The 14,653-nt window shown below is 30.3% G+C and overlaps 7 protein-coding genes across 7 annotated transcripts; 3 read left to right on the top strand and 4 right to left on the bottom strand.

Annotated features, from left to right (window-relative positions):
• Nucleotides 1-24: 24 nt before the first annotated feature.
• OSW1 (Osw1p) lies at nucleotides 25-870 on the top strand (the record flags this gene model as incomplete). Its single annotated transcript, XM_064856876.1, has 1 exon — nucleotides 25-870. The coding sequence occupies one exon, from the start codon at nucleotides 25-27 to the stop codon at nucleotides 868-870; it is 846 nt and encodes a 281-aa protein (XP_064716009.1).
• Nucleotides 871-1,186: 316 nt separating this feature from the next.
• On the bottom strand, nucleotides 1,187-1,633 carry DAP1 (Dap1p; the record flags this gene model as incomplete). Its single annotated transcript, XM_064856875.1, has 1 exon — nucleotides 1,187-1,633. One exon carries the CDS (start codon nucleotides 1,631-1,633, stop codon nucleotides 1,187-1,189), a length of 447 nt encoding a protein of 148 aa, XP_064716008.1.
• A 770-nt stretch (nucleotides 1,634-2,403) lies between these two features.
• On the bottom strand, nucleotides 2,404-4,908 carry PWA37_000188 (uncharacterized protein; the record flags this gene model as incomplete). Its single annotated transcript, XM_064856874.1, has 1 exon — nucleotides 2,404-4,908. One exon carries the CDS (start codon nucleotides 4,906-4,908, stop codon nucleotides 2,404-2,406), a length of 2,505 nt encoding a protein of 834 aa, XP_064716007.1.
• A 595-nt stretch (nucleotides 4,909-5,503) lies between these two features.
• MRP8 (Mrp8p) lies at nucleotides 5,504-6,313 on the bottom strand (the record flags this gene model as incomplete). The annotated part of the gene is made up of 1 exon (XM_064856873.1): nucleotides 5,504-6,313. The coding sequence occupies one exon, from the start codon at nucleotides 6,311-6,313 to the stop codon at nucleotides 5,504-5,506; it is 810 nt and encodes a 269-aa protein (XP_064716006.1).
• A 477-nt stretch (nucleotides 6,314-6,790) lies between these two features.
• Nucleotides 6,791-8,620, top strand: MPP10 (rRNA-processing protein MPP10; the record flags this gene model as incomplete). Its single annotated transcript, XM_064856872.1, has 1 exon — nucleotides 6,791-8,620. One exon carries the CDS (start codon nucleotides 6,791-6,793, stop codon nucleotides 8,618-8,620), a length of 1,830 nt encoding a protein of 609 aa, XP_064716005.1.
• Nucleotides 8,621-9,384: 764 nt separating this feature from the next.
• On the top strand, nucleotides 9,385-10,467 carry PWA37_000185 (uncharacterized protein; the record flags this gene model as incomplete). Its single annotated transcript, XM_064856871.1, has 1 exon — nucleotides 9,385-10,467. The coding sequence occupies one exon, from the start codon at nucleotides 9,385-9,387 to the stop codon at nucleotides 10,465-10,467; it is 1,083 nt and encodes a 360-aa protein (XP_064716004.1).
• Nucleotides 10,468-10,924: 457 nt separating this feature from the next.
• SAG1 (Sag1p) lies at nucleotides 10,925-13,465 on the bottom strand (the record flags this gene model as incomplete). The annotated part of the gene is made up of 1 exon (XM_064856870.1): nucleotides 10,925-13,465. The coding sequence occupies one exon, from the start codon at nucleotides 13,463-13,465 to the stop codon at nucleotides 10,925-10,927; it is 2,541 nt and encodes an 846-aa protein (XP_064716003.1).
• Between the last annotated feature and the right edge of the window lie 1,188 nt (nucleotides 13,466-14,653).

The raw sequence follows: 14,653 nt of genomic DNA, 5'->3' as shown, positions 1-14,653 counted from the left end.
TGCAAACAAAGTAAAAACCAGCAAATGAGAGCTCCACCACCTCGTAGAAAGTCATTATCATTAAAGATTCCACTATTTTTGATTAAATTAAAAAGAAAAGTTCAATGTAATAGTTGGAAGAAAAGAAAAAGGATCCACAAACTCCATAGAATCCATAGAAAAAAAAGAACTAATAATTTAGAAATACCTGAATTTGATATTAGAGCAGAAGACAGTTATTCAATGAGAACAGAGTACCTACCTTCGAATATTGTTGATAAACCCTTACTGATTGCTACTTTTAATAGAGATTGTACAAATTTTCCACAAATAAATATTTTAGAGAGAAGCAAAATGTCACAATTACATTTAAAAAAAAGGAAATTTAAATTAAAAATATTGAATTACAACCCAATCAATCTTTCAAATAATATTGAAAATGCAAATCAACAATTCAGGTGTGTTTCTACAATTAGATCAATTAAAAATTTAGTAGAGAACGATGCAGATGTTAGACCAATATTCCATAATAAAAATATTATAAGATGCTTCTCTTTAGAGGGTTTAGAAGACAATGAAAATAATGTTAATAACAATAATAATTTGACACAGAAAAAATATATTAAATTTGTTAACAATGGTATTGTGAATATCAATTCACTACCTTCAATAAGAACTGTAGAAGATTCAAATATCATAAAAGAAGAATGCTTAGATATTCATAAATTTAACCAAAAAACACAGAATTGTTTCCTTAATGACACAAAGATTGAAAACCTGAATCTCCTCGACAGTAAAAAACAAAAAAGTTCTTACTTTAAACATAATAAGAATCATAACTTGATTAAGATAATTTATCATTCAAAATTTATATACCAGGACAGTTTATAAATAAAATTGGGGATAGGTGCAAACAATACAATATTTAAAATATTAAAACATAAATATATATAAATAAATAAAAGAACAAATAAATAAATAAACAAATAAACAAATAAATAATTAGTATTATAAGTAAGTTTCTCACTTATCTTCACATATATCTGACACTTTCCCTCTTTTTTTGTTTTCTTTTCTTTTTTATTTTGACGTAACTTACCTATACTTATATTGGAGATGACTTAATCAATCTATATCCATAAATGTATATGAAAGTAAACAGATACATTTTATTTTGGTCTGTTCTTTTTCTTTTCCCCTAATTGATCTAATTAGTATCATTAACACCAGGTTCTGGTTCTAAAGTACCAATACATGGATATTTCTTATCAAAGAAGTCCAACCATTGATTCAAAGCAGCTTCTTGACTTTCAGTTAATCCTTGTAGATCATCAATTGGTTCATCCCAGTCTCTAACCATTGATTCATCAAAGGAATTCATAGCCAACCCTCTAGATGCATCTTTACCAGCAAAATTGTTATAAGGACCACTTGGACCATAAAAAGACCTGCCAGTAGTACAATCGTATACTCTGCCTCTTATAGCAATAAATATCTTTTCATCATCGTGCCCATTATATTTGTATAAAGTACGTGGATAAAATATACCTTCTACTAATGGATCTGGGGCATTATCCTGTGATGGGCATTCTTTACTTAATCCAGTTGGATCTTCTTCACCTCTACCGAAAAAAAAATCTCTAACGAACGACATATCTATAATTTTAAGATTTCTAATTTTAGTAATTTATCAAACGGTGATAATTAGCACCCTTTAAGTGATAACAAACGTAATGAATAACACTTCAACGTACAGAATGAAAAAATAGCTGGACAAAAAAAGCACTAATTCCCAAGCTTAACAACTAGTAATGGAATAACAATTAAAGGTTAAGAATACCATGCCCTTAAATTGCATCACTTTTAAATACAAAGGTCTTCTAGTCAATATCTACTGTATCAAACTCAAAAAAGTTATTAATTTGTTTATCTACTTTTTCTCTTTAGTTGAACCTTCGTTCCCTAAACTTTTCATTACGAAGCTACTCTTTTTTTTTTTTTCGATAAATTCCATGGGATCCAATCGAGATAAAAAGGTAAAAAAGTAAATAAACAAATAAATAGACAACACACACACACACATATATATATACAAATTCTGATAAATAACGATTAATAGTGTATGGCAAATGCATTTATTTGGCTCTATCTTTGCGTTATACTAGTAATACGTAAATCCATATTAACAACTAAATCTTGTTTCCAAATATTCTTCCAACTTATCATTATTCATTTGCTTTTCACTTTCACATTAATCATTCTAACACAACAACAAAAAACATCAATAAGAAAGTAGATTTCTTTTGAATATATTTATTGAATCAACTTATACCTCTTTATGTTTTCTGTATATGTATATATCTATATCTATATTTATTCATATCCAATGCATACCTATAACATTATCTCTTTCTCTCCCTTTTCTTACTTATAAATGTTGTCTTCATCATTCTCTTCAACAAACATTTCTGCTGATTTTTTTAAAACCTCTGCTACAAGATCCATTTGTTTTTGTGCCATGTCCCAATCTCCTTGATCAATAGCATCTCTGACACCGGGAAAAGTCCAATGCCCATTTCCATAATTACCCGACCACATAGTAGGTGAGAATAACACATTTTTGAAGAATATCCTACCAGGTAGCCCTTCTAAGGATAATTGTCGTCTACCAATATTTGATAATTTCCTATTCCATGTCCAACGACTGACTGAAACTAATGATGGTTCAATACCGTCCTGTACCATAACGATATGATTCCAAGATCTGACCCATGCTTCCCATTCTAATCCAATTCTTCTCCAAAAAGTCAAACTTTCTTCAACCAGTTCTGTGTTTAATCTGTGATTTATCTCATTTTGGAAGTTGTTTAAAACATCTAACATTATATTACCAAAATTTATTAAATCAAATTGAATATACGGGTAATCTGATAATTTCAAAATCACTTCAAATACATATAACAACAACTCTTCAGCTATCTCCTCCCTTGAACCATCATGTAACAACTCCTTTACTGAATCAAAAGTATCACCTTTAGTATTAATTGGCAAGACCTTATCCTTAACTGAGGGGTTTGAAATCACAGTAATGGGGATCCCGTTTGCTAAATATGGGATCCAATCACCATATTGTTGTATATGCTCAATATTAATATTTAAACCATGCGCAGGGATAACATTTCTATAAAAATTGTTTAAGAAAGGATGTGTTTGAATGTTAATATCTCTAGCAGAGTCATCCCATATCCCAAGTTGAGTTATATCGATAAATGAATAAGCTTCATCTCTTAGTGCTGTTAAGCGTTCCTCAATCAATTCTGTGGCGCCTGCATAATTAAATTCATTACCACCAAACGATATAAAATATATGTTTCTCAATGGTTTCCAATCGTATTTATACTTCATTTCTTGACACAGCTGAATCAAGGATAATAGAACCGAAGTACCAAACCCAGGGTACCTTGCCCCGTAATTGACAGAATTTCTAGATGCAGCAATGACAATAGCCTTATCATCTTGTTCTCTACCTTCGATCTTACCAATGATATCAAACACAGGTTGTCTTTCCTTGACAGCTATATCAACTTTTAGATCAACTTTGACCTTGTTTGGACCAATAGTGCCACTATATTGATTATCTTGAAATTTGATCCCATAATTTTGAAGATGTTTTAGTATATCCTGACCTTGGTTATATGAAAGTGGTAAGATTGGAATCTTTGGTACATTCTTAGCGTCTGATATATCAATCTCGTCAATTAAGGGACCATTGTAGCCTGGTGTCAATATATCACCTGTACCAAATTGGGGTAAAGACACAGATATCTGCTGTACTAAATCATTGTTGTTCCCATTTCTACCATCAGCAGCATCTGATATAAATAAAATAGCCTTTGCGCCATACTGTTCCGCCAATAATATCTGTTCATTTGGGAAAATATCATATTTTAGTAAAAGTATAAAATCTGAATTCAAATAACCGTTATTTTTCAATTCTTCTAAAATATTTTTTGAACCTTTGTACCCATATACCAGATTTATATCTGTCAAGTGGCCTGATGGAGATAATGGATTAAAATTATTTTGGTTTAACGGAATATCCAATTGTTCTTTCTTGTAACCAAGGAACAGAGTTAAAGTTGAATTGCCAGTTGAGTATTCTGAATAAGCCATATATTTAAAGTCTTTAATAACTTTCAGGTTATTTGCATCCATGGATTCAACGATATAATTAGCTATAGCAACATCACCCTTTGTTCCCGAACTATGTTGCATCGAACTGATGTACTGTAGATCTCTTTCCAATTTGGCCAAATCCATCGATTGTCTAGCATATTGAATCAATACTTCATGATCAGAAAACATCCCACCGAAATGAGAGGATCTATTATTTGGCATAAGTCCACTGGACATCACATAGAAGGCTATTAAGGACATTAAGATGATGTAAAACAGCCTTCTAAGGATGATTGGATTACCTATTTTATTCAAGTAGAAGTCTGTTCTCTCCTGGATATGATAGTATAACTGTGTTAGGGGATCCATCACATTGAATCTGACAGGAAGAATAACGTTGTCATTGATGTTATTTATGTAACGGTTCCATTTATCTCTGATGTTCTCTGTACTAAAACTGTTTGTATAAAGATAAGAAGGAGTATTGGTATGTCTATCAGTATCTATATCCATATCCATCGGATCAATATCTTGTAAATCGTCATAATTAGGGGGATTTGGTGGCAAATCTAGAGTTTCAATGGAAGATACATTAGAATTTTGATTCTCTATGTCTATATTCTCAAGCTGAGTTGTGATATTCGTGTTGTCACTTCTATTGTTATCATTATCATGTGTTCCTAATCTAGTTGCCGCTATTTCATCTCTAGGTAACCCAGAGTAACGATTGCTGAATATTCTAGGCAAACGCATAATTAAAACCTTTGATATATGTATATGTATATGTATATGTATATGTATATGTGTATTACCTTGCTCCACCTTGTCTCTTACCAAGGTGACTCAAACCTTCTATGTCATGTATAGATAAATCTGCAGACACAAGCATAAACACAAGCATATATTTGTCTAGATATAAATATGTGTGCAAACATGAATATAAATATACTTATTTCAATATATACAGATACATATAGATATATAAATATATATATATATATATACGTATATTATAACGGCTTGACAAGGTGTTAGTGATGTGCAATGTGTTTTCCACACACATACTAAGACGTCAAGCAATTTTCGTTTCTGTTTGTTTCTTTCTCTTCGAAGAAACGAAGGGCTGCGAAAAGTTTCTTTTTTTTTTTTTATTTTTTTTTATAAGAAGCGAAAAAAGGAAAAAAAACGAAAAAATAATTAAAAAAAAAAAACTTTTGAATTAGTAAGTGTGCTTAGTAAGTGCGAGAATATACAATATACAACTGTCCTGAATGCACGAAGGAAAATACACACACACACACATATATATATATATATCTATTTATATGTTAGAAATTAGAACAAAATATTACCAAATATCTGTACCTCTTCTATTACGTAACCCTAAATAACGTGCTACGTCGTTAAAAATATCATCCAATTGATCTCTTGAATAATTTTTCAATTCCAATTCGATTTGTTCGTCAGTAATGAAAACCTCGTTTGAGAAAGGTTTATCAGTTGAAATGGACAAATTTTCAATTTTTTCATCCAAGAATTTATTTAACTCAAGCCTGTCCTGTAAAGTTGCGGGCAAACATTCATAAAACTTGGCCAATTTGATTAAATTAAAATCAGTAATATTAACAAAATCGCTCACTGTCCTTGGGAAAAACCCATAATCATATTCGTATCGATATTCATCTTTATGGTTGTTGCCAGTTTGTATACATGGTGTGTCGCCGTCAGGGTTGGGCAAAGGAGCCAAAACATCTTTTAGGTCTGCTTTATTACAATTGATCATTCTCCTGATTGATCTCTCCTCGATATTATTCAGTTCTATTTGTATCTCACCGACCAATTGAACTAGATCCTCATTTGTCACAAAATCTGTAGTATCAAAATCAACAAACCTATTGAAATTTTTATTATTACTAGTACTTTTACTTCTACTCCTACTTCTACTTCCATTTATATTATTACTTTTATTACTATTATTATGATCGTTATTACTTGACAAATTCAAATCTGAGACACTTTGTCTCTGTTTATCCATCTGCAACTCAAGAACATTTTGTCCTGTTTGTGTGATAATCTTATTTTGTTTCTGAACCAATTGTTCCAATTGATATATTCTTTTCTTCAATTCAGTAACTTCATCATTAAAATTACCTGGCATGGTGTACTAGAGTAACAAAGTTGTTGTCATGTATTCTGCTATAGAATGTATTACCTAATTTTGTATAGCCATGTATGATATAACATAACGTAACATAATGTAACGTAATATAATATATTTTGTATATTTTGTATATTTAGTTTAAGGGGTGTGAGATTGTCGTAAGAAATGACAGAGAGGGTGTATGGGCGTAAAACTTTCTTTTTTCTTTTCTCAAGAAGAAATAATGCAAAAAAAAAAAATGAAAAGCGATGAGTTTGAAAATTGAGATGAGGTTATATTAAAAAGATTATCTACATACTCTTTAACTACTAGTCGCTTGTCTTTCCCTTTCCGTTTCCCTTCCTTCCAGTTTGTACAATTAAATAGGTATTCATATATATTTATAATCCCTTTATACATTAGTACTATAAACGCCATTGAACCATATATATATATATATATATATATACAAATTTTTTTATCTGTTTATTTATAATGAGTTCCAAAATATTGAAATTGTTAAACGATAACCCATGCGATCTTGTTAGTTCCAATAAGTCAACTAACCAATCACTAGGATTGGTTAAACAGCATATGGATTCTATCATCAGATCCTATAAACAGTTGGCTGCTGATGAATCCTTCAAAATTGGACTGGATCAGATTATTGTTGATGGGCTGGACGCTAATCAAGTCTGGTGGCAGGCTAAGACTGTTCTGAATAGTATTGAGGGTGATTTAATCAATAGAATACAGGATTTACAAAGTATTGTCTCTTCCAATACTCAACAAGAGAATGATGATGCTGATGATGATGACGAGGAAGAGGAGGAGGAAGAATCTCAAGAAGAAAAAGGAGAAGATGAAGAATCTCAAGAAGATGAGGTAGAAGAAGAAGACGACAAAAAGAAGGAGGAAAACGAAGAGGTAATAGAAGAAGAACAAAGTGATCTTCCCTCTGATGTCTATGAAGATGCAAAAGAAAATATATTTATTCATCAAAATGATTCTGTATCCGATAATAGTAGTGAGAAAGAAGAACAAGAAGAAGATATTTCAGAAAAGGATGAATTGAATGATAAATTCTTTGATATTGATGAATTCAATAAACAAACTCTGGCTTTAGAGAATGGAAACGATCTTCATGAGGATCAAGGTGATGAGGATGACGATATCGATTATTTTGGTGATATTCCTTCAGAAGAAGAAGATAAGGAAGAGGCATTATATTATGATGATTTCTTTGATAAACCAATTGAAAAGAAAGCAGCACCTAACAGAAAGAGCCGCGAAACAAATGATTCAGATTTTGATGAATTGAATGAAAGTGATTATGAAACTGCAATGGATTCTGTTAAATTAGATTTGTTTGAAGAAAATAATGACAGTGAATATGAAAATGATAAGGATATGGACAAATTATCAAGTTTTGAGAAACAGCAACTAGAAATACAGAGACAGATCGAACAACTGGAAAAAGAAGCTGTCGAAGAAAAAAAATGGGCATTAAAGGGTGAAGTCAAAGCTAAAGATCGTCCAGAAGATGCATTGTTGATAGAAGATTTAGAGTTTGATAGAAATTCAAAACCTGTTCCTGTTATAACAAGCTCTGTGACGGAATCCTTAGAAGAAATGATTAGAGATAGAATTAAAAATCATAATTTCGACGATTTATTGAAAAGAACCGTTGTTGATATACAAAATAAAAAAGTTAAACCGGATTTTGAACTAAGTGATACAAAATCTGCTAAATCCTTAGCTGAATTATATGAGGATGACTACAAAGGTGTTGACGAAAATATGGAGATAAATGAAGAATTACAAAAGAGTCATGATGAAATATCTGAATTATTTGCCAATTTGACCTATAAATTAGATGCATTATCATCAGCTCACTTCATTCCAAGACCATCTAAAAAGACATTAGAAATTAGGGTGGACACTGCAGCTATTGCTATGGAAGATGCACAGCCATTAACTATGTCCTCGGCATCTACTCTAGCACCTCAAGAAATATATTCTGTTACTAAATCAGATAGTTCGAATGAAATCAGATTAAAAGATGGTACCACTATGTCTAGAGATGAATTGTCCAGAGAAGATAAGACTAGGTTACGCAGGGCTGCCAAAAGAAAGAGAGCCAAACAATTGGCAAAACAAAGTGGTAGTGTCAAGAAAAGTAAAAATGATAATATCATCGAGACATTATCCAATGCTAAAAACATTACAATCATTAATAAAAAGGGTGAAAAGAAAGACATTAAGGGTAACACTATTTCTAATCAAAATAGTAATGCAAACAAAATTGAAAATATAAAGTTATAAAGAAGTTTTACATAAAACTAATATATATATGGTGTATATATAAAAATAATATTTATATGTTTCGTTCACCAGCATATTTTTCAATGTACCCCAATATCTCACACACAGATATTATATCATAATAATATTAATAATTTCTAGTGAGGCCAATCCAATAAACCTATAGAACTTCTAAATTGAAATAATCACAGCCAAATTTAATCTAAGAACATTTTTTGTCAATTGGTTACACCAGTTCTAATATGGAAATAATGGATCTAGTATCACCTTATGAATTTATTGTAGCAGCCATACTGCTGTTATTTTTAGCTTTTAGTAATGTTATATTCCACTCACTAATGGAAAAGTATATAGGTACCAATAATGAATAAGGAGCGATTAGTTGAATGGGTAAATAAAAAAGAGAAGAAAAAGAAGAAAGAAAACAGTACTGTATGCCTTTCTAGAGTAATCGATTGGACTTTCTGAGGTACAAGGAGAATGGAATCTTTGTTTTCTGATATTTGGTTTCTTTTATTTTTCCTTTTTTTCTAAAATTTTGATTTCGATGTTGTTTTAAAACTTTAATTACAAAAGTAAAGTATTAAACACCAGTAATGAAGTTTGTATTGCTAGAACATAATGCTATTTTTGGATATTGTATCTAAGTAAGCCAAAATTAAAACAAGTTTAAGAAATATATAAGCAAAACATTATAAAATAAAAACAAAAAAAAAGTTTTTTTTACTTATAATTACAGTATTTATTATATATATAACTGGAAAATGAAGGTTGTGATGGTGGATCCCAGTAAATCTAAAGCAGATCAACTAAAGAATAATAAGCTGTCCAGTTTCAAGAACAAAAACCTTTCTGATAAAATAATATTATATAGTGGTAATAATACTAGCAATAACACCAACAGCAAATCAACTACACAAAACCAAACCACATTCAAAAGAATTATTGAATGTAAGATCGGGTCCAATCCAATAAATAAATTTAGAGATATCAACGATGATCCAATAATTAATTACCATAGTCTAAAACATAAAGTTGATAAGCATTCAACAAGTTTGGTTAAGAAGACAAACATATATGATAAAAATCCATTAGATGATACTTTAATAGATCATAAATCGTCTTTATTAGGTAAAATTATGATTTTAAATAGTACGAACAATCAATATGATATATCTGATGTACATAAAAATACAGATACAGACGCATTAATAATTAAGAGATACCCAAATCAGCTAGCTTCCAAAAGATCAATACAAAGTTATCAAGACATAGTATCGTCGAATAAGAATAAAAACAACAGAATAAATACTATCAATATGACTTTGCCTTCCAATGAAAAAAATATAACTGATAAGTGGTCTCCTTCTCCATCAACTAATTATAAAATCAAAAAATTAACTTTTGTAAAAACTGTTCCTGTCTCAAATGGCAATATCAGTAATGCTGTTGATCATCATATTCAGAATTACGAAAGGGTAATATTAAATAACACAAGTTTCGTTAGACAATCGGCAAAGTATACTTTTGAAAATAACAAGCTAATAATAGAGAAACAATCTGATAAAACTCATAAAGAAGAACTGTTATTTAAAAATGAAGATTTATTCACTGGGGTACTATTTTCGGAAAAACCTTCTTTTTTAAATGATGTTCCAACTATTCCAAATTACAAATTTCAAATGTATCAAATGGATAACCCCTTAGACCATAAAGATTGGGATCTTAAACAATCAAAGAGGACAAATATAAATCCTAGTAGCAGATCTAGTCAAGCTTCTTCGAACCCACCTATATTAGAAGGTTATTCAACACATACATTTAAAGTTAATATAAAAGATAAATAATTTCATGAACCTATGTTGGCTATTTTAATTATTCTGTGCTAAGACAACCGATATCATAATATTTTTTTAATCTTCACACCATATTGAAAAGGACATTTTGAAATTTTTTTTAATTTCACTTCTGTAATCATTTAATAAGAAACGTCTCATATATATTACAAATATAATATTAATACACATATAGATATTCAAGCACCTATGTTCAAAATATATGTATATAAATATATATTATAATAGTTAAATTTTAAATAGATTATATTCACTCTAAATTTATTTCTAACAAAAGAGCAAAAAAGTCCAAAAGAATTATTTTTTTTACAAGGATTAAGTTCTAAAATTGTCATATAAGATAACATACAATAAAAATTAGCAATACAAACTAGCTTCAATTTTATTCATTGAAAAAGAAATTAGGAAGTTTTTTCAAAATAAATATACATATATATATATGGTTATGTTATCCTAATAATAATACGGAGATTAACGTTAATATACCTGAAACAAAACTAGTGACTTTTAAGGAATTACCTGTACCACTAAAAATGGATATTATATTATTAGTGGTAGATGATGTAGTTAGCATCTCCAAATGTGATGTAAACGCAGTTGCCTTAGATGGAACATTCACTGGTGGCTTCCTTGTTGTGCCAGAATTAAACTGAATGACTTTTGGTACTACTATAGTTTCTTCATTTCTAGAATGTGTCGATGAATATTGTACTTTATGAATACTTGAAGTATTTAATGTTGATTTAGTATCATTATTTTGAGACAAACTAATTGTTGTAGATGGAAACACAACCGAAAAAGAAGGGATTGTAGTTAAATCAGTAAATGATGTTATTGTAGAGATGTATGTATTTTTTGGAGTGGAGCGACTAGATTTGATGATCGAGAACAAAGGTATAACAGATGTATATTTTGAAGCACTAAAATCTATAGAAGTAGTGCTGCTTTGAGTCTGCACAATAACCCTTGATGTCTCCCAAGAACTAGCAGAAGATTCAATAGAAATTAAATTACTAGATGTTGATGTGATATCTGAAGTACTTAAAATTCTAGTAATATCGCCAGTAGTGTCAAACAAAGGAGAAGAACTTAATGATAGTATATGGTTAGTGTAAGTTCTGAAAATAAATGAGTCAAAACTTACGGAATTTCTATCATGTGTGCTGATAGGGGTGGTTAAAGACAGCGTACGATTAAATAATAATGGAGTCTCTATGTGTATGATGACTTCGGGTGTAGTAAATCCTAGAGAATCTGTGATGACAGTAGTTTCTGTAGAATAGGTGGATCTGAAAGAGCCAGTCCAACCAGTAGTGGTGGCGGAAGTTATTGTGGTAAGAGGAACGGTAAAAGTGCTTGGAGTCTCTATGTGTATGATGACTTCGGGTGTAGTGGATCCTAGAGAATCTGTGATGACAGTAGTTTCTGTAGAGTAGGTGGATCTGAAAGAGCCAGTCCAACCAGTAGTGGTGGCGGAAGTTATTGTGGTAAGAGGAACGGTAAAAGTGCTTGGAGTCTCTATGTGTATGATGACTTCGGGTGTAGTAAATCCTAGAGAATCTGTGATGACAGTAGTTTCTGTAGAGTAGGTGGATCTGAAAGAGCCAGTCCAACCAGTAGTGGTGGCGGAAGTTATTGTGGTAAGAGGAACGGTAAAAGTGCTTGGAGTCTCTATGTGTATGATGACTTCGGGTGTGGTGGATCCTAGAGAATCTGTGATGACAGTAGTTTCTGTAGAGTAGGTGGATCTGAAAGAGCCAGTCCAACCAGTAGTGGTGGCGGAAGTTATTGTGGTAAGAGGAACGGTAAAAGTGCTTGGAGTCTCTATGTGTATGATGACTTCGGGTGTGGTGGATCCTAGAGAATCTGTGATGACAGTAGTTTCTGTAGAGTAGGTGGATCTGAAAGAGCCAGTCCAACCAGTAGTGGTGGTGGAAGTTACTATTATCTGTGGTGTATTGGTAGTTAGATATAATGTACTAGACACTATAGGCAAAGGATCAAATGTAACAACAGCATAATTTTGACCTTGTGTCACTACAAATGTGTTAATAACAGAAAATGAAGTAGAATAAGTTGTACTTGCTATAGTATTCATACATGTGTATGCTGCATCAAGACGGTGAACAATAGAATTAACATTATTGGGAGCAGATTGAAGACCATTTATAAATAATAATGAATCAAAAGCAGATTCACCAACATTTATTGTTACTGTATCATCAAAACAGAAATAATCAATATTACTGGTGGATGCATTTAAGGGAAATAGAAAGTCGTTAAGGTTGTTAGAAGTAGCAACTTGTAAAGAAGAACAATCTAATTTATAACCCCCATTTTGGTAATCATAATTAATTGTTTCCTTTCCACTAATTATATAACCGGACGAGCAATTCATATTTAAGTAGTAACTTTCCATACTATTATAAGTTGTGGTTCTACCTAGAGAGTAAAATCTATCCGAATTAATAGTAGTAGCAAAACTAACAATTGCAGATAGTTGACTATTTAGGGAAATACTCTGAGTTCCTGCTTTAAAAAGTTTGGCACCAATTAATTCGGGCTCATACTTAGTAGAGCCACCATTATTAAAACTTAATGAAAAAGAGATTTCCCCAGAAATAGAATTGTAAGAAGTTAAATCCTCTTGAGCGATACATGTAAAAATAGAGGTGTCATATTTATAAGAACCTTGTTGTGAAACATAACATAAAAAAGCAATAGTTCCATCTGCTAGTTTTATATCCATAATTGCACTTTCATTGTTAAATTTAACACGATAAACATTGGCCAAATCAACTGAAAAAGTATCGCCCTTTCTGATAGTGGATGCATCATCAATATTAAAATTAAATGTTGTTAACCAAGCCAAGGCAGGATTTCGAGGCCCAGAAGGAGCCAGCGAAAGATCAGAAAATGTTATATTAGTTATTTCAGCTGCTCGAGCTAATAAAAATAAGCACACATATATAAATATATTAGTGAGCATCGTGCGTTGTCTTTGTTTTACTTTGTTATATTTTAATATATTCAAGTAAATTTAGTCATTCAAATAAATTTAATCAACTTTTCTCTCTTAATCTTAATTGTCTACTATTTATATTATAAATCTTTTGATATAAATTCAAAATCGTCTTGTTTCATTGTAAATCAAAATGAATAAATGGTTATAATTTAATAAAAGTATGGAAAATTTTTTCTTTTATTAAAGGTATATCAAATCTTTTCAATACAGCAAAAATTTTGATAAAGTTTATCAATAGATCTTATTAGGATTATGAGCTATCCAAAACAGAAAAAAATAAATACAGTTATGAAGCTGACTTGTTTTAGAAATGGCAATTACAGACATCAATAGACTACATTATTTCTATTATCACGATAAATATAGTTTTAATTGGGGTCATTACTACAAAAAATATAATAAATAAAATGTTTTATATTCTTCTTCATTGTAAATTAGTCAAACAAGATTGCGTATGGATGTCTACACAAATGACATTGTATGCTCTAGTATAATTCTTTAATAGTAATAACAATAAACCCCATTTTGTTGATCTTAATATTATTATTAAATGCTAATAAAAAAGGTAAGGCAATGAGTTTCCTATTTGGTTTACTAATGAAAATAATTTTCTAACATCGAAAGAAAATCATAGAAGTAATAATAGCATACTTCAAAAAATTTTCCAAATCGATCAAATAATAATTTTGATTAAATAAAACAGATTTTTTGCATCTCACACATATAAATTATTACCTCAAGGAAAAAAACTTCTATATTTTCAATGTAAACGATAGTTATTTGAAATTTGTAATAAAAAATAAAAAAAACAATCATTCCATGAAACCTATAAAAAATCTCACTAATAGGTAATAATAATGTAACATTACCCATTTTTATAATTTCCATCTCTCTAAACTTTTTTATATGATCTTTCATTGAACAAAGCAACTTATGATTGTTATCTTGATGCCTCAGGTTAGAATTCAACTTATATAAAATAAGAGAGAATCACATATCCCATAAATATTGAACATGCTAATAAACTTTTAATAAGCAGTAGTTTGAACACACTTTTGTGGTAATAAAAATTTAATTATTATGAAATCACGATATTCTTGTCACTCTTTTCCTTTTGCAAGAGTTCAAATTAAAATTGATTATGATGAAAGT

This window comes from Arxiozyma heterogenica (assembly GCF_036370985.1).
Source record: "Arxiozyma heterogenica strain weizmannii chromosome Unknown scaffold_11, whole genome shotgun sequence".
NCBI lineage: Eukaryota > Fungi > Ascomycota > Saccharomycetes > Saccharomycetales > Saccharomycetaceae > Arxiozyma > Arxiozyma heterogenica.
The sequence above is the reverse complement of the archived record's forward strand: the minus strand, read 5'-3'. Positions and strand labels throughout refer to the sequence as shown.